This window comes from Salminus brasiliensis, chromosome 23 (genome assembly GCF_030463535.1).
Source record: "Salminus brasiliensis chromosome 23, fSalBra1.hap2, whole genome shotgun sequence".
Taxonomy (NCBI): Eukaryota; Metazoa; Chordata; class Actinopteri; order Characiformes; family Bryconidae; genus Salminus; species Salminus brasiliensis.
The window spans coordinates 3423923-3443762 of NC_132900.1; the positions used below are offsets into that span (position 1 = coordinate 3423923).

At 44.2% G+C, this 19840-nt stretch overlaps 1 protein-coding gene across 1 annotated transcript; it reads left to right on the plus strand.

Annotated features, from left to right (window-relative positions):
- Positions 1-641: 641 nt before the first annotated feature.
- On the plus strand, positions 642-18651 carry mfn1a (mitofusin 1a). The gene is made up of 18 exons (XM_072668791.1): positions 642-756; positions 2250-2385; positions 3760-3922; positions 4523-4647; positions 6111-6219; positions 6425-6532; positions 7213-7366; positions 8857-8924; positions 10181-10302; positions 12175-12301; positions 12395-12499; positions 14715-14817; positions 15208-15434; positions 15846-15863; positions 16553-16675; positions 17385-17581; positions 18186-18320; positions 18582-18651. Exons 1-18 carry the CDS (start codon positions 642-644, stop codon positions 18649-18651), a joined length of 2205 nt encoding a protein of 734 aa, XP_072524892.1.
- The last annotated feature ends 1189 nt before the right edge of the window (positions 18652-19840 follow it).

Below are 19840 nucleotides of genomic sequence, written 5' to 3' on the forward strand. Positions count from 1 at the left end.
GAGGTGAAACATCATGATGTTGATTTACTTAACTTGGCTCCGCCCACTGGTGCATGATGATGTCATATGAAAACTGAAGCAGTTTGGAGATACAGGCCAACAGCTTCAGGTAATGTAGTCCACAGTCCAAGGCACTGTCACTATGATCAGAGGATTGCTGGTTCGAATCCCGGTCATGCTGCTAGCCATCGGCAGCCGAGGCCCAGGTGAGCACAATTGGCCATGCTCTCTCCAGGGTGGGGTCTCCAGATGGCGCTCTGTCCCCACATCGCTTCGCTGCGGTGCTGGCCATCACTGGCGTCTGCAGGCTGGTGAGTTGGAGCCGGGTATGCGGCGCTACACTCCAGGCGCGTTGGTTCGGCATCGGCGGCAGTTCGGAAAATGAGAGGCTTGAGGGGCCGTGTGTTGGTCCGCCCTCATTAGTGTCGGGGGCGCTGTCAGGGGTCCAAATTGGGGAGGAAATGTGTTAAAAATCATGAAACAAACCCCCCAAAAGGACTAAAGAGGCGTCCACTGTGTTTTCATTCTCTCCAGTTCAGGAGTATGACTTTTTTGCAGTAGTAAGATATGGGATGTCGAGCCCCAGTACAAATCTTTCAGTCTGTGTGAGTAAGAGGCTCCTTCATTTTCAGCCGTTAAACATGGCGGAGGCGGACGCTTCACCCCTGCAGCACTTCGTGGTGGCCAAGAGGACGATCAGCGCCGTGTTTGATCAGCTGCTGGAGTTCGTTAAGGAAGCATCAGAGTTTGTGGAGGGTGAGTTACTGTTACCTCATTATCTCCTAATTATGAGCCCTTCTGAAGACCCATCCACATAATTGCCCCCCACAGACGCCCCCCATTGCAGCAACTGTTGCTAGGTTGAACAAGCTTTGCAGAACGTTGGCCAAAAGAGTGAGAAAGGAGCCTTTATGTAAGGGTGTACCACAGATGAAAGAGAAATAACGCTAATTATGCTAATGAATGCACATATTCCGCCAGTTTCTCATGAAGTTCTCGTGTGATTTGTGGATACGATAGAAAGTCGATATCAACAAACAACTGAACGATTGATCTATTGAACAGTTGGAGGTTTAATATGCTAACATCCAACTGATCAGATATTTCTGGACTTGGCAGTGTGCCAAATCTTTGTCTGTGAAAATGTGCTAACTAAGGTTCTGACGTTTATGCTGGATCAGGGCCGAAGCAGGGAATGATTTGACATATAGAGACGAGGGAAGATCGTCTGACCTGTATTTGAACCCTGCAGACGAAAGACTTTGATGATGTCACATCCTCAAAATGACATCAGAAAGATCAAATAATTGCTGACTGAGGGACTGAGGGACTGAGGGAATACAGAAAATGCTGCAAAATTCAGAAAACTTCTACACCACTTTAGATTAAGCGATAACATTTTGTGAAAGAATATTGATATTTTATATTTTATAATTAAATTTTTATTAATGGTAAATATCATGTCCATACACTACTTTTTATTTTGTGTTTTTAATAGTCTACTCAAATGAAATGTCCTGGTAAAATTTTATATTTTTCAGGAATCATAAAATTCTCTCTCTAATAATCTCTCTCTCTCTCTCTCTCTCTCTATATATATATATATATATATATATATATATATATATATATATATATATATATATTAGCATTATGTTACGTCTATTTTCTAATGTAAGTCAGTTACATTTTAAAGAATTTCCCTAATTAATACTACTAACCATATGTCTTAGGCCTGAGGTCATCAAATCTGGAATTCTGTAATCATGGAAATTAAGGTAACAGCTGATGTAATTGATTGGCCATGTAGTGTCACACCTACCAATGTCCAGATCTCAAGACCTCTCTGTCTTAAGGAACTTAACCCCTTACACTCCAAGGTGTATTACTCAGAGGGGCTATTCTCTGGTAATAGAAGTTGTGTAGTAACACTTTCGGTCCACCAGCGGGTCATAGGCTTTTTAAGGGGTTAAGGTTGTAGGCCAGTGCCTGTTATACCTAAGAAAAACACACACAATCTTCACTTAAACTTTAAAATATTTACTCCTGATTTAACTCCAGACTGGTGTAGTGTGAGGGGAGTGTTATTACAAGGCCTGCCCAGCACCCACCGTTCACAGTGAACCAGTAAAACCAGCAAGATTAAATGAACTCACTGCAGTTATTTGGTTATAGTCTGTCCAAGTTGGGTTCATATGAACCCTGTGGGAGTTACGAGTATATGTGTGTGTGTCTGTTTGTGTGCTCAGAGACATGGAGGAGTGTGGATCTGGAGCATGTGGCGGAGGAGGAGCAGTGTGTGCAGATCCAGGCCTGCTCCAGGAAACTGGCGGCTATTAAAGAGGTTCTGGCCCGCAGACAGATGAAGGTGGCCTTCTTCGGCAGGTACCGCGCAGAAGCCCAGCGATGACTGATGCGTTTAGGCTGAGGGTTTGGGGTTTGTAAACAGACCAGCAGAGCAGGAGAGGTCATTAACATGTTTGCACCATGGGTGTGCTGCCAAAAACAATGGGACACACAGTGAGAAGGGGGTTATTTTGTTTACAGAGGTGGATAACACAGACGTCCTTGAGCAAGCAAGAACCTCCAGGGTAATGAAGGAAAGCTTAAATTCCATCATTCGTCCCAGCACTTTAATGTGAGACTCCACTGGGCTTTGGCTTATTAGTCAGCTTTAAATCTTAAAGGACTATTCTGCTTATTTTTTATCCTGAGTGTAAACGAGATTCTGATTGGTTCTGCCACTGGGGTCTGTTGTACCACCCCCAACCCATCACCGTCCAATCCAATACCAACATTACCCATAACTCTTCCCACCCCATCCCAACATTACCCTGCATTGTCCCCACCCTATTCTGGGATGACCCCTCACTGCCCCCATTCAATATCTGCATTACCCATAACCATCCCTACCCTATCCCTGCATGACCATCCCTACCCTATCCCTGCATGACCATCACCAACCCTACCCTATCCCTGCATGACCATCCCTACCCTATCCCTGCATGACCATCACCAACCCTACCCTATCCCTGCATGACCATCACCACCCCCACCCTATCCCTGCATGACCATCACCTCCCCCACCCTATCCCTGCATTACCATTACCATCCCTACCCTATCCCTGCATGACCATCACCACCCCCACCCTATCCCTGCATGACCATTACCATCCCTACCCTATCCCTGCATGACCATCACCTCCCCCACCCTGTCCCTGCATGGCCATTACCATCCCCACCCTATCCCTGCATGACCATCACCACCCCCACCCTATCCCTGCATTACCATTACCATCCCTACCCTATCCCTGCATGACCATCACCACCCCCACCCTATCCCTGCATGACCATTACCATCCCTACCCTATCCCTGCATGACCATCACCTCCCCCACCCTGTCCCTGCATGGCCATTACCATCCCCACCCTATCTCTGCATGACCCATTACCATCCCTACCCTATCCCTGCATGACCATTACCATCCCTACCCTATCCCTGCATGACCATCACCATCCCTACCCTATCCCTGCATGACCCATTACCATCCCTACCCTGTCCCTGCATGACCCATTACCATCCCTACCCTATCCCTGCATGACCCATTACCATCCCTACCCTATCCCTGCATGACCATCACCTCCCCCACCCTGTCCCTGCATGACCATTACCATCCCTATCCTATCCCGGCATGATCTTCACAATCCCTACCAGCTGAATTGGCTTAAACTGAAAGTACTGTGTACTGTTCTTGTTCAGGACGAGTAACGGGAAGAGCACAGTGATTAATGCCATGCTAAGGGAACGCGTGCTGCCCAGTGGAATCGGCCATACCACCAACTGCTTCATCAGCGTGGAGGGAACGGACGGAGAACAGGCCTTCCTCACCACTGAAAACTCTGAGGAACGGAAGAGTATAAAGGTAATTTACCGCCTTATAACAGTGACTGCTGTCCAAACCACGCCAGGTTCTTGATACACAGTGTACCAGTGGCCATTACCGGACTATGACATGAGTGGGCAAGTGAACAGTCAGCTCTTAAAGTTCTGAAAGGGCAAGCTTAAGGACATGAGACACTTTAACAAGAGCCACATTGTAATGCTAGACGACTGGGTCAGAACATCTCCAAAACATCAGGCCAGGCAGGTCTTGAGGGGTGTTCCCAGTGTCCATTGGTCAGAACCTACCAAAACTGGCAAAGGGTCATGGGCACCTGAGGCTCATTGACCCGCATGGAGGGCCCCACCTACCGACTCACAACTTACCGGACTTATTAAAGGATCTGCTGCTAACGTTAGTCTTGGTGCTCCAGATGCCACAGGACACCTCCAGAGGCTTTGTAAAGTCTCAACCTCAACAGGTCAGAGCTGTTTTGGTGGCCCGAGGGGGACCTACAGTTTTAATGTTATGGCTGATGGTGTATTTCAGAGTTGGACCGCATCTTGGTCAGCATTTGTTGTTGTTGTTTATCTCAGTGTGCGACATTCCTTCTGTCAGTCCTGATCTCTCTCTCTCCCGCAGACGGTGAATCAGCTGGCCCATGCTCTGCACATGGACAGAAATCTGGACTCCGGCTGTCTCGTTCGGGTTTTCTGGCCTAAGACCAAATGCGCCCTGCTGAGGGACGACCTGGTGCTGATGGACAGGTATGGACACTACAGACCGCACCGTCCAATCCGAGGTCAAATTACTGTCCTCCAGTGAGTTTCTGGCACTCACTCAGCAGACCTGGCTCTCAGGACAAAGCCTGGTGTATTCTGGCGGCGCTTGGCAGACACTCAGACGTCTACAAGGCTTAAAATGTTGTACAAGGGATTAAAGTGATGTGCTGATGTTACCAGTGAACTGGGTTTGCCTGTGGTTCAACAGCACGGTGGCTTCACTCCACTCAGGGAGTTCTCTTTGCTGACGATGTTCTTAGATTAACGCTCAGTACAACAAGCTCCATTATTACATAACTTTAGTACATCACCCAAAGAGAACATCTTCACTCACTGTCTTATCTTCAGCTACTGTGGGATCTGTCAAAGGGATGAAGGTGTTGAAGCAGGAAAAATGGGCAAGCGTGAGAATCTGAGCCAACTGTGACAAGAACCATGGCTAGGTCTTGTAGTCAGAGACGTATAGTAAGATAGTAGAAGTACTTTTAAGGCATTTAATTGAATAGACCAATAATTCAAAGATCCTCTAATCTTAGACTCTACTAAACACAAGTCAGTAAGAAGACCATAATACTCTACTATTCACCCAATTACTCTCAGAAGAGGAGGGTCTTCAGTCTGGGTTTGAGGACAGTGAGTGTTGGACTCTGCTGTTCGGACACCCAGGGGAAGCTCGTTCCACCACTTCGGTGCAGGACAGTAAAAAGTCTGGACGCTCGTCTTCCGTGGATCTTAAAGGATGGCGGGTCGAGCCGAGCCGTACTTGAAGCTGGAAGGGCTCTTGGTGCAGATCGGCTTTTGACCATCGCCATCAAGTACTGGTGGAGGGGCTGGCTGGTCCAACCCCAACCCCCCGCCCCACCCACCCCCACCCCAATCTTCACCTCCTTCAAATACTTGTATGTGTCCGAATAGCCTGAGCTCTTTCAGCTGTAGTTGAGTTTACAGAGAGTGAAGCTCAGGGGTTTGAGCTGCTCTCCTCACTGGTTGTACAGATGAAACTCTTGTATGTAGCAGGTTGAGTCAGGTCTGCTCAGCTCTCTCTCTCTCTCTTTTGGGCGAGAGAGTTTGTTTAGAGAGTGAACTGAAGACTCGTGAAGTTCATGAACTCTGTCTTCTACAGTCCTGTCCTTCTACTACAGCCAGAGGAACTGAGACAGGCCTTAAGTCTGAGCATCTGAAATAATGTAAACAATGATACCCAAACTTTTGACTGCTTCTGTAAGAACTGCAGAACACAGTACTGTACTTTTACTTTCAGTACTTAAGCAGTACATTTTAGAATACTTAAATACTTGCAGTACTTAAGTACAGAAAATGCTGAGTTGCGGTGGTGCAAGGGGGTACTAATGTTATGGCTGATCCGTGTATGAGTTATATATAAACATGGGATTCATTTTCCATACATTTAATCTGAATATTAATGAATAGAGCCAATATTCTTCCAGTCCAGGTACTGATGTCACATCTGAGTTGGACAGCTGGATTGATAAGTTCTGTCTGGACGCTGATGTATTTGTTCTGGTGGCCAACTCTGAGTCCACGCTCATGAACACAGTGAGTGGACCCACCTATAGCTCTTTCAGAACAGCTGCCCCTGTACTGGTCTTACTGGTTACTTTAATGCCTCAAGCTAGCATCTGTAGCTGTAGCAGCTTTAGTTCTGCAGGTTAGCCTATAAAACCCCACCCTTACTGTAAGCTTCACTCCAGCTTCACTCCAGCTTCACTCCAGCTTCACTCGTGTCATTTGTTCTTGTAAGGAAAAGCATTTTTTCCACAAAGTGAGCGAGCGCATCTCAAAGCCCAACATCTTCATCCTGAACAACCGCTGGGACGCGTCCGAGACCGAGCCTGAGTATCTGGACGATGTGAGTAAATCACATGACTCAAATAAATATTACAGAATAAAATAAGTCAACATATTTAATGTGCCAATACTTTTACACGCCTCTAATTGACCCGGGGTGTCTAAACTTTTGCATAAGACTGTACATATCAACAAACAAAACCTGTATATATTCAATTAGAAAATGGCTTTATGATTATAGGACTTATAGAGTGATTTATTAGACGAGTTGTTCTTCTATTCATTCATGAAGAATCGTTACTAAAGTGAATCAAATCATTATCAAACTGATTCCTGATGCAATTTGACATTTCATGATGCACAGCTTCCTAAAGAATCATAACTGAATCGAATCCTTATGTAATCGAATCATAATTGAATTCAATCCATTAACGAATCTAATTGAATCATTGTGATTTTATGATGCACTGAATCATTTTCTAAAGAATCATAACTGAATCGAATCCTTCTGTAATCAAATCAGAATTGAATTGAATCCAATAATGAATCTAATTGAATCATTGTGATTTTACAATGCACTGAATCATTTTCTAAAGAATCATAACTGAATCGAATACTTATGTAATTGAATCATAATTAAATTGAATCCAATAATGAATCTAATTGAATCATTGTGATTTTACGATGCACTGAATCATTTCCTAAAGAATCAGCCTGCGTCTTGTTCTCTGTGGCCCTCAGGTTCGGAAGCAGCACATGGACCGCTGCGTCAGTTTCTTGGTGGACGAGCTGAAGGTGGTGGCTCCTGACCAGGCGCCTAACCGCATCTTCTTCGTGTCTGCCAAGGAGGCGCTGAGTGCCAGGATCCACCGGGCCCAGGGCATGCCAGAGACGGGTAGGTTTAGGACCTTCATGCTTTAAAAGTAAAACCCCCTGAACAGAACCTCTCCATGGATGGTTCTATTAAGAACTCAGATGTGTGTGTGTGGGAAGAACCTTCTTAAAATGCAGGGTATGGTTCTAGAAGAAATGAGAAGACATAGTTCTATTCAAGGAAACTTGGTTCTATTATAGTTCTATTTAAAGAAACAACTCTGTACCACCTGGAAGGTTCCTAGAACCTTAGAAGAAATGTTTAACTGGTTCTTGAAGAAATGTAAAGAACCTTAATAATAACGCAATGAATCCTGTAAAAGGTTTTCTTAGAACCGTATGTTCTGAGAAGATATAGTTCTATTCAAGGAATCTTGGTTCTATTATAGTTCTATTTAAAGAACCTTGGTTCTTGGTTCTAGTTCTAATTAAAGGAATGACTCTGTGCTACCTGGAAGGTGTTCCTAGAACCTTAGAAGAAATGTTTAACTGGTTCTTGAAGAAATGTAAAGAACCTTAATAATAACGCAATGACGCAGTAAAGATTTTCCAAGAGCCATTTGTTCTAAGGTATAGTTCTATTTAAAGAACCTTGGTTCTATTAAAGGAACTGTACCAACTGGAAGGTCTTGAAGAAATGTGAAGAATCTTAATAATAACGCAATTAATGGGTTTTCCTAGAACCGTATAGTTCTATTAGAAGAACCTTCACATGAAGGAACGACTCTGTATCAACTGGAAGGTGATCTTAGAACCGTATGTTCTATGGGTTTAGGAGAAATGTTAAACTGGTTCTAGGAAAATTGCAAAGAGGGGTCTAAAGCCCCCAGCAGTACTGAGCTGTGGAGCAGTGGAAGAGCACTGTTCTCTGGAATGATGGATGATGGTGGCGCTCCATCCAGTACTTTTGGATGGGATGAGTTGGGGAGTTGGTGATGATGAGGTGGGGTGGTGATTATCATCATCCAACATCCTCATGACCTCACTGACGCTCTTGTCACTGACCGCAATCAAATCCTCACAGCAATGCGCCTCCTGTGTAAAATAATTCTAGTAGAAAGCCTTCTTCTTCCCTGGAGAGTAGAGACAGTTACTCCAACAAAACGCCCTTGATTTTAGAAGAAACAATGAACAAACAGTTCCCTGTCCCAATACTTTTGTCAATTTAGCTGAACAGTAAGTCTGCAGGTTAAAGGGTTAAAGTGCTTCTTTTCTCAACACTGTTCTGGAAGAGAGCCGGGGGGAGAATAGCTGAACTGAAAATAAGTCATAAAACATAAAACACTTTTTGAGCAGATACTAATAAATCATGTGTGAGCTCGCCGGGGTCAGAGCGTGACGACGGCCTGAAGTATGACGGTAATGTGTTGCGTTTGAGGGGGAAAAACACACAGAAATGACACCGCAGTGCCACGTGCTTCATCTCTAGTTTCGTACCCTGGTCGGCCGTACTGCAGAGGTGAGCTCATGCATGTGTGTGTGTGTGTGTGTTGTTTTTTTTTTTATTTATAGGAGCTGCTCTGGCTGAAGGATTCCAGGAGAGACTGCAAGAGTTCCAAAGCTTCGAGAGAACATTTGAGGTGAGGCCGCCGGCTCCAGAATAATCATTGTCTGGACGAAAGCGGCTGAAAACAATTAAGATTAAGGGCGGCTTGGAAAATCGTCATTTGGAAAAAACCACCCCGAGCTCCCCGTCTCTTTGTTATTTAGTCTGGGCGAGAAACGTGTGAAGGGTTTTTTTTTTCCTAGAAATAGAGCCATGATGTGATGACTGTCCCGGCTCCTTCCCTGCATGCTAAAGCTGCGTAAGGGCTGGCTCCGGGCCTCTGTGGCCGGCTCTCTGAGGTGTGAGATGCTTGGCCTTCCTCACAGATTCCACTCTGGCATTCCTGTAGTGCCACATCCCTGAGCTAAATGAGCATCTACCTGCTGGTAGCTGAAAGTGTAGGCCACTGCAGGTGAGCTCCTTCAGCTTCTCGGAAGGTCGCTGTGGGCTGCTCATGCGTTTACAGTAAATCCTGGACCTGATTCAGACTGTTACTGGAGGAGCATCCCATGCAGAGGCCTGATTGACACGCCTCTCTCCACCACTGTCCTTCTAGGTTCTGGGTTAATGACTGCTGGTCACTGTGACTAAAGTATTGGGACACCTGCTCATTCAGTCTTTATCTTGCTTTTGTTCGAGTACCTGTTTCTTCTGTCCAGTGAAGAACGCTTTCTACTCCATTTTTTTGTTTTTAGAGGAGCATTGCTGTGAGGATTTGATTGCATTCAGCGACAAGAGCGTTAGTGAGGTCAGGATCCCAGGAGTACTGGATGGAGCTCCTTATCCATCATTCCAGAGCACACAGTTCTTTCACTGCTCCACAGCTCAATGCTGGGGGGCTTTATATATATATATATATATATATATATATATATATATATATATCCTTCTAGCCCACGCCAGAGGTGGTGCCAGTAGGTTGATGTTTATCTGGAATGGTATGGGGAAGTGTTATTGCTGACCACGAGCATCCCTTCATGACCACAGTTTACCCTGATCTTCTAACAGCTCCCTCCACCAGCGTGATGATGCACAATGCTACAAAGCAAAAGTCTCATGACCACGGTGATGAGTGAGTTCTTCAGTGTTGCTGGTTAATTCCCCAGCCACCAGATCTGAATGTAGGAGGGCGGGAAGTTTAGAGCATTGAGGTTCTCATATATAAATAAATAATCTGCACCCAATATTATTAATAGTGTTCCTAATATAGTGCTTGGTGAGTTGGTTCCCCATTGGTTCCTCAGTGTGATCTGCCTGCTTTTATCAGAGCATGTCTGATGGTCTCTGCAGGAGTTCATCTCCCACTCCTCCGTGAAGACCAAGTTTGAGCAGCACACAATCCGAGGCTGGCAAATCATGGAGTCGCTCAAGGCCATCATGGATGCCATTAATATCGCCTCTGCGGAAAAGAAGTGAGTTCCAAGACTGATCTGATTTCAGTTATTTCAGAAAATGAAGTAAAATTACTGTAAAATATGTAATACATGTTTTTTTTATGGAGGAGAATTAATGGGGGGGGAGGGGGGTGCATGGCACATAGCTCATGTTACATTGATTGGGTAGAGCTCGTTGCTTTTTTAGCTGATGGGTTTAGCCACATTACTGGGAATGTGAACATCTTCTGAAGTGGTCCAAGTTGGAACGGTAAAGGTCAGGTGTTGTGTGTATTGGACACGTTACAGTGCGTATGTAAGGACAGGGAGACTATTTCTGTTGTTTTGGCTCTAAATGGGTTTCAGATGGAGCAACCGTGCTGTTGATGATGGTGTTAAAGTGCAGAAACTGTCCGTTTTCATTTGCGCACATTTCCATCTTTCCTGGATGAACGGTGTGGAAATCTCAGCCCTCTCGTTTTAGGGGACCATAAGTAATTGGGCCGTTTATTGGAACAGCTTGTTTCTTGGCCAGCTGTGGGCCATTGTATGATTAGGTCATGTACGAAGGTATGGTGGTGTTTCTCAACATGAAGGCCAAAGAAGTGTCCAGAAAAAAGCAGGCCTCCATGCAGCTAAAATCCACTGTCAGAATCAGCAGAATGAGCTTAGCAAGAACCAAGAACCTGGCAAGCCGGGAAGGAATTCAGTAGACACTGTAGATGATGAGCTAAGCACAGCAGGACGAAATAGCTCAGATAGAGGGGGTATCTAGGGTGTAGCACTGTAAATCAGAGGTCATAGACAAGCTTAAAGAAGGGGAAACACTAGCCTGGCTCATACTGGAATGGAAAGCACTGTTAAGTTTAACCCTTCAGTTATTAATCCTGAAGAGAAAACTACTGTATAGTCACTTAGCTTATTAGATTTTATGGAGTCCCACAGGGTTCTATTTTAGGGCCTTTTGAATTGATGACAAAACGGCTGAAGTTTGAAGAATATAAAGGCAGGCCAGGTTATGTTTTTTAAAAAATGACAAAGAAAAGCCTGTAAAAAACAATAGATTTATGGTATTTAGCTGATGCTCTTATCCAGAGCGACTTATAAGGTTACTCATATTACAGAGGAGGGCCAACGTAGTGTTAGGATCCTTGTCCAAGGACTCTTATTGGTGTAGCGAAACACAGTCAACCAGACCGGGAATTAAGCCCCAGTCTCCAACATGGTGTGGCAGCTCAGTGGCAGGTAGTGGTGTTATCTGTGGCGCCACCTGTGTGTAGTGGATCGCAGACTGTTAGAACAACCAAAATCCAAAATTTCAACATTTTTGAAAAAACTCCAGCTGCCCTTTGTGTGTAATTTCAGTGTGAAAAGTATTGGGACACCTGCTCATTCATTGTTTCTTCTAAAATCAAGGTTATTAAAGAAACTGTCCAGAGAAGAAGGCTTTCTACTGGATTTCTTCGGAGGAGCATTGCTGGAATAACTGGACTGCAGTCAGATACAAGATAGTACATAAGTGAAGTCAGGATGTTGGATGATGATCATCATCAACTCATCCTAAAAGTACTGGATGGAGCTCCAACACCATCACACTATCACCTCCACAGCTCAATGCTTCTGGCCCACGCCTGGCATTATGCAGCATGGTGCTAATAGGTTCATGATTATCTGCTCCAGAGAGTCCTATTCTATTGGCAGTACCTCTCTACAGGGACTAGACCAGCTGTGCATGTGTGCATTTGCACATCTCTGTCAGCAGCAATGGGTGCAACTTAAAGTGGCTGAATTAGAATTGCAAGGAGTGTCCACAAACTTTTGGATTTTGGACATTTGCAATGCTTTAGGTTTTAGGTCATCTTGAGGACCTACTCTGACCCCTTTGGCCTGTTACCTTCTGTAATCCTGCAGGGTTCTGTCTCTGGAGGACCGCGAGGCTCTCATGGACCGCCTGGATTTCGTCCGCAATCAGCTTAACTTTCTGACCGAGGAAACCAAAGACAAGATAAAGGTCATCACGGATGACATCTCAGCCAAGGTACCGTAGTTAGTCTGCAGTGTTGATGGCTCAGAGATTTGTCTCTATGCAGAACTATGAGGTTTTGATGCCCCCCCTGTTGTTCTGTTGTAGGTAGCCAGTGCCCTGCTGGAGGAGATCCATGGCTTGTCTGTGCTAGTGGATGAATTCTGCTCCGATTTCAGCCCTGCGCCCAATGCTCTGGCCCTGTACAAAACTGTGAGTCACCGACAGCTTCCTGTTGTTCCTATTGGGGATATTTGGACTCGTAGCACCCCAAAACCTGACTTAGCCCTTCAGCTGATTCAAAACAGACCTTCAGGAGGAGAAAATGGGTCTGCAGCCTCTTGACCTGGCATGTACATTATAATCCCTTATAAAAAAAATCTATAGTATTATGATCAATACAAAAATATCACCAAATGCACCAATGTAAAGGCTGCAGACCCTTACAAATAATTGTCAGTTCATTGTTTAAAAGACCTTGCATGAATATTGGGAATGATGGTGGTGCTCTATCCAGTACCTTTGGAATGAGTTGGGGAGTTGAGGTTGAGTGATCATCCAACATCCTGACCACTCTGACGCTCTTGTTGCTGAATGCAATCAAATCCTCACAGCAAGTCTCCTACAAACTCTTCCCTGGACAGTAGAGACAGTTACTCCAACAAAAGCAGGATCAGCTCTTTTTTTAATAATCTTGAAGGGACAATGAATGAACAGGTGTCCCAATACTTTTGTCCAAATTGTGTTTACGAAGCAAAGTCAAAATATACATGCTTTGTAGCAACCGAGCAGAGAATTAAGGAGTTACGTGGTTGACGCTCATGTCTCATTTGTCACTCAGCTGTCACTCAGAAAGCCACCTGATCAGTGAGAGCCTCCTGCGTCGCCGCCTTAACGGGATTGAGCAGGAAGCCTCTTAGGGCCTCAGTGGTCACTGTGAGGGGAGTGTGGGAAAAGCATGACTCAGGCCTTAATGACTGCATTGGAAGGTTGATGACTTTCATTCACAGTGATGCTCAAATCTAAACGGCGGAGAAATATGTGGGTTAATCAGCCGAGCAGCAATGCATGCTAACTTCATTAGATCCATTTTGGCTGGGGTCCAAAAAATTATGATATACAGCTCTGGAAAAAATGAAGAGACCACTTTATTATTTTCCTTAAATCTTCATCTCTACATGTCTGGCAGTCGTTTTATTCCAGGAATTTCATCAAACAGAGCTGAGTTAGCTGAATCTGCAGACTATGAACGTCAGAAAGTCCCAACAGCAATGTGAAAGACTAGTGGAGAGCCGGCCGAGACATGAGAGATGTGATTGGCCGTCGAGGTTATTATTTTACCATAGTGATTTCTGAATACTCTCAAAGTTCAGATATTAGTACTGTGTTTAAATCTGAATACAAACATCTTACATTATAATTATTATAATCATTTATTTGCATTATAGCTGTTTTGGAGCAGTTGTCATTTCTGCAAATAAATACATGCTTTAAATATTAATATTTGTATTTTGAATTTAGGGGAAATGTTGTCTATGGTTTATGAAATACAGGGCAAATGTTAATAAGCCTAAACACACTGCCTATAAACAGTAAAACCAGAGATACTGAGCTTTTCCGGAGCTGTATATTTGTCATTAATGGCACAAGAAAATGATAGGAAAGAGCCGTAGTGCCAGATTTTACGGAAACAGTAACACCTACAGTAATCTCCATGCTGTTTACGAATGAGCTGACGTGTTATGTGTGTGATGCTACTCGCTCTTAACGTCCAGGTAAGTCTGCTGGTGTGTTTTTTGCGAATACGGGACCAGATTCACATAAGGGTCTTAGAAAGAAATTCTTCTTTTATATATATATATATATTATTTTTAATTGTTTAAACGCTTCCTCTCGTCCGAAAAAAAAGTTAAGATCTATTGATATTCTAAAAAAATAATGTTTCCTCATATTTTCTTCTTCATGTTGATCTTAATGATCTTGATTTTTTTTTCAGTTTATTAATAAACTAAAGTATTAATAACTAAATATTAATAAAATCAATTAATTAAAAAAATATTAAGATCTACTGGAATTCAAAAAGAATATTCCTTTATATTCCTATATATGGCCTCACTCTGGCCTCAGACGGTAAGAGGTCAAAAGGTCAGCCTCTAGAGTCATCAGGTTAAATTGGCTGAATTACAGGATTAAAAGTGGAGAATAAATTAAATTACAAACGGCTATATAAGAAAACAATAAAATTTAAATGTCATTTATTACGAGAATATTTGCGAACTGTTTTGCGAGGTTTTAAAGATCTTCTTCATGTTGATCTTTTTTCAGTCCGTTCTTTAGTTTATTAATAAATTCATTAATGTGTTAATTAATTCATCTTCTATGGATAAAACCCTATTCAAATGTACTCATATTTCTGTGTGTTTTACAGAAACTGATTGCATATGTAGAGGAGAGGATGGTGAGGAACCTGGCCCTTCGCTGCTCCAGCAGCATCAGTGGCTGTGTGTTGTCATCTCAGAGGGACTTCATAGGTACACCTTTCCCCCTGTTCCCGGCCACCCCCCAACCCCCAACACTGGACCCTCAAAATGAATTCATTTCAAGTGATTGAGTGTGATTTAACAGAATGAGCTCAATGCTAGGGGGCTTTACCCCCCTCTACTAGCCCACACCTGGAGGCATTAGGCAGCAGGTACCAATAGGTGCATGCTGTTGATCTGCTCCAGAAGGTCCTATTCTATTGGTAGTACTTCTCTACGGGGTCTAGACAAGCCGTGTGTGTGTGTGTGTGCATTTGCACATCTGTGGTGTGAGCAATGGGTGCAACGTAAAGTAGCAGAATGCATTCCCCCTTTAGATGTTTTGTGGGGTGTCCACAAACATTTGGACAGATAGCTTGTGTGTTCTGTCCTTACCTCCAGACATCATCAGTCCTCTGCTGCCCTCTGCTGCCCGAGGCCACCTCCACATGCATGTTCCCAGCAGGAAGTTTGAGATGGCCTATGAGCTGAACCTCGGCGCTCTCTGCACAGACTTCCAGGAGGACATCGAGTTTCAGTTCTCGCTGGGCTGGACGGCCCTGGTCAACCGCTTTCTGGGGCCGGCTAAGGCGAGGCAAGCTCTGAACATCCTGGACCAGAACTTACGGGTAAAACAGCCATGTTAAACCACAGTCATTCATCTCAGTGGACTCAGTGGTCCACATCTAAGGCCAGAGGGCTTCTGGACAAACTGGTGGGGCTATTCACTGGTAATAGAAGCGTAGAAATGATGCTTATCAAAAATTTACTGCAGTAATTATTTAATTTCTTAATTAACTTCTACTTCTTACATTTTCAGCCAATTATCTGAACTTACTACTCCTTACATTTAAAAACAGCCTCGTTACCTATTTAATATAATAATTAAATATAATAATATAATAAATTTTATAAACACACACCATTCTGACTCCCTATTGGTTTATAAGCGATCCATCACACCTGCACACGTCCCGTCACTCTCCAGCGAGCTCACAGCAGACGTCTGTAGTCTAGTATGAAGACTGTGTCCGTGGCAGAGACTCAAGAGAGCTGCAGTGAAACGTCCCGAATGAGCCCCACATTTACATTCCAATAAAGCTTATTGATCACACGCCTCTGAAGTCTGACTTTCTGCAGCTTTACAGAACTTCTAGACAACGACTCCTCATATTTTCCTCCATGAAGCTCATGTTGATGCTCAGTAGAGCACAGAGACGCTACTTTAATAGAGCTGATATTACTGAAATGCTTCATTTTCAATGGGCAGATCTGCAGCTGAAACAGGAGCCTAGTGCAGCCCAACATTTTTAACATCAACATTTTAATAGATCATTCTCCTCATTATGATTTTTAGAGAAATGGTCGTTCTGAAACCAGTACTTTTACACTTTTACTGGAGTAAAAAGCTTCAGTTGATACTTCAGCTTCTATAGAAGTCTTTTAAACCCTCGTATCTCCACTCACTTCTACCTGAGTGATGAATGGGAATACTTAATTTAGGCTAAATTAGTCGAGTCTTGGTCTGCACTGCATTTTGAATGGAAATCTAGTCCAGGACTAGGCCTAATACCTGGGTTGGAATCTTTGTACATGCCACATTTCCTCAGGTTTCAAGAGGAATTGTTCACTTCATCTGAATTAACATTAATTGATCTGATTGATTGATGTTTGAACAGGGTGCCAAAACATTTGCCCACGTCTGAAATACAGTCTAAAGCTGTGTGATGCCGATTTGTCGCTGCAGGCCTCCTCTCACTCCGCTCCCAGGGGAACCCATGCCCAGGAGGAGCTTGCGGTCTCCATGGCGACTGGGTTGGCCTCGCTCACCTCACGGGCCTCCATGAGCGCGCTGGTCGTTGGTGGAGTGGTAAGGAACTAACGTCTAATTTAGGGAGAGCTGTCCATTGTCCAGCTCTGATACACCTACTAGACGAGGGCGTTTTCACACTCGTAGCTGGTTGTGTGTTTGTGAACTTGGAGACCTGGGTCAGACCTGGGTCTGGGGCGGAGCTAGAAAGTGAATACAGGAAGAAGGTCCTGTGTTCTGGACTAGTGCTGCAGAGATGACATTTGGTCATAGCAGTAGTACTGGTAATCTTCTGGGCAGGAGACTGCAGAGCTGAATAGCTCAGACATGCAGAGAACATCTGAGAGTTGGGTTTAATTGAGGTCAGATCACCTTCTCGCCACTAACGACCCACTCCAGAGTTTATTTGGGACCAGACTGAGACCACCCCTCTCAAAAGTCTCCTTGCGGTTGCCCAAACGAACCGTACCAAGGGTGAACGCAAACCTGAGTCCGATTTAACTGGACTAAAAAGTGCAGGTGTGAAAACGCCCTGAGATCGGAACAGTTTCCATACAGCCAGGTAACCCTTGCTCTCATTCGGGGGTCCCTCATTATCCATCTTTTGTGGAAACCCCAGAACTTCAGCTGAGGTCCACTCACGATTTTGCACTCAGACGAGGCTGGAGAACTGAGGGCTGGAGGCCAAGGGGTTAAGGAGTTGCCTGGAGTTCCCAACCCCTGGACTAGCCAGCTGACGAGGGTGTAAAATGTGTGTGTGTTTCGGCAGGTGTGGCGCTCTGTGGGCTGGAGGGTCATCGTTTTGTCTGTAAGTCTCTATGGCCTGCTCTACATGTATGAGAAGCTGACCTGGACCAACAGCTCCAGAGAGAAGGCCCTGAAGCAGCAGTTTGTGGAGTACGCCACCCAGAGGCTGCAGGCCATCTCCCACATCACCAGCAGCAACTGTGGCCTGCAGGTCCAGCAGTGAGTGTCTAGTGACGTTTACAGTAGGCTACCAGGCGCTACACCTGGATGCGGGTTGAGTGGCTTGAGCGATGTATGCGGACATGCCGCACAATATATGTCCAAATGTTTGTGGACACCCTTTATAATGAATGCATTCAGCTGTTTTCTTGAAGTTGCACCCATTGCTGACACAAACGTCTAGTCCCTGTAGAGAAGTACTGCCAATGGAATAGGACTTTAACCATGGACCTATTGGCATCATGCTGCCTAATGCCTAGGCGTGGCCTAGTAGAGGGGTATAAAGCCCCCCAGCATTGAGCTGTGGAGCAGTGGAAGAACTGTGTTCTCTGGAGTGATGGGTGGTGGAGCTCCATCCAATACATTTAGGATGAGGTGGGATGGTGATCATCCAACATCCTGACCTCACTAATGCTCGTCACTGAATGCAATTGAACAATGAATGAGCAGGTGTCCCAATACTTTTGTCCATTTAGTCTATTTACGGAAATATTTGTGTGACCATATGGAAAATCGTCCAGCTACCTGAGATTAGGCAGAGTAGGCTTGAACAGGCTTGAATAGTGATGGTGTGACACACTCAGGAATCTGTGGATTTTCGTAGGGAGCTGGTGGGCGTCTTTGCCCGCATGTGTCAGCAGGTGGATAAGAGCGAAATGGAGCTGGAGACGGAGATCCGTAAACTCAACGCCAAGATCCAGCGGCTGGAGAGCGTCCAGAGACACTCCAAAACTCTCAGGTACACGAGAGACAGACTTAGAATTTCCACTGCGGTTAAACACCCCTCACACACACATGAGCGTACCAAATATTGAAGACCTGACCCAGAGTCCATTGCCGTAACTGTAGGTGTGTAAGTGCTCTAAATGGGCTGGTCTGTGGCCCAGTATTGCCATCTGTCTGGTTATACTGGCCTCGTTAGCACATTAGCACATCACCTCAAGAATTTCCATGTGTTCAGTGTTTACTGCCTGCAAGCTGAACGCTGCTCTTTCTGTAGGTACAAGGCCACAGATCTGGAGTCTCAGCTGGAGTCCTTCTCAACACAGTATCTGAACACACACCAGTGAGACCTCTCTTCTACCGAGGCAAAAGAGCGCCCTCTCTGGTGTTTCCTCACAAACAGACTGATAAACACTCGGCCTTTAGGAAGGACGTACGTCATCATACGTATATAATAAACCAATCAGCCAAAACATTAGTCAAATGTCACTGATTATCGTCATCTACAGTGTCTCCTGTCAAGGGGTGGACTTATCATTTACTGACACTTGTGGGGTGGCCCTCAAAAGTGCTCCAAGAAAGGACAACCAGTGAACCGGCACCGAAGGCTCACTGATGCTCATGGGGACCCCGCCTGCTAACGTCTTGCTTACAGATACCACAGCAGGACACCTTGTGGAGTATAAGCCTCGACAGCCAGCACAGTATTAGGTTGGTGGTTTTAATGTTATGGCTGATCGGTGTGTAATGTTTGGTGCTTTGCATGTATTACTTAATTTATACTTCATTTAATGAATGTGTTCAAAAAGATAAGAGTGAGAGTCAGTATCATGTATGTGTGTGTTTCTACGCAATAAAGTGTATGCTTAAGGTGGCTGCTGCCCTATGACTGTGTATATATGCATATACACACACACACACATATATATATATTAGGCATATGGCTGCCTTTTTAAAATGATGTGTTTTTTATATATATATATATATACACACACACATAAAACATACACACACATTATATACATACATTATATATATATAGTATGTATGTGTATATATACATAATTATATGTGTAGTGTGTATATATATATATTATATATATATACACACACAAATTTGAAATTGTATGTATGAATGTATGTATAATGTAAGTGTGTGTATATACAAACATTGTGTGTATATATATATATATATATATATATATATAAAATAATGTATATAATGTGTGTGTGTGTATATATATATATATATATATATATATATAATGTGTGTGTATATATACACCTGTTGTGTATCATTTTAAAAAGGGCTTCATTGGGCTTCATTGTCCTCTAGTGGTGACTACTGGAACTGCCTCCAGCTTTCTATCATAAGCTCTGTTCATAGGTTTTAAAGGTCATCCTTCCCCTCACCGCAGGGGCTCCTTTTCACTGTTCAGCAAAGCCCTTCTGTTCGTTCAGATTCCACATGCAGCATTCCGACCCCGGATTCGGGAATGAAAATCATTTTATCCACATCAAATACCTTACTGATGA

Coding starts and splice junctions, on each gene's coding strand:
- mfn1a (XM_072668791.1), top strand. CDS start 642: ATGGCGGAGGCGGACGCTTCACCCCTGCAGCACTTCGTGGTGGCCAAG. Junction 7,367..8,856: donor CCAGGGCATGCCAGAGACGG/GTAGGTTTAGGA, acceptor TTTTATTTATAG/GAGCTGCTCTGGCTGAAGGA. Junction 17,582..18,185: donor TGTGGCCTGCAGGTCCAGCA/GTGAGTGTCTAG, acceptor GGATTTTCGTAG/GGAGCTGGTGGGCGTCTTTG.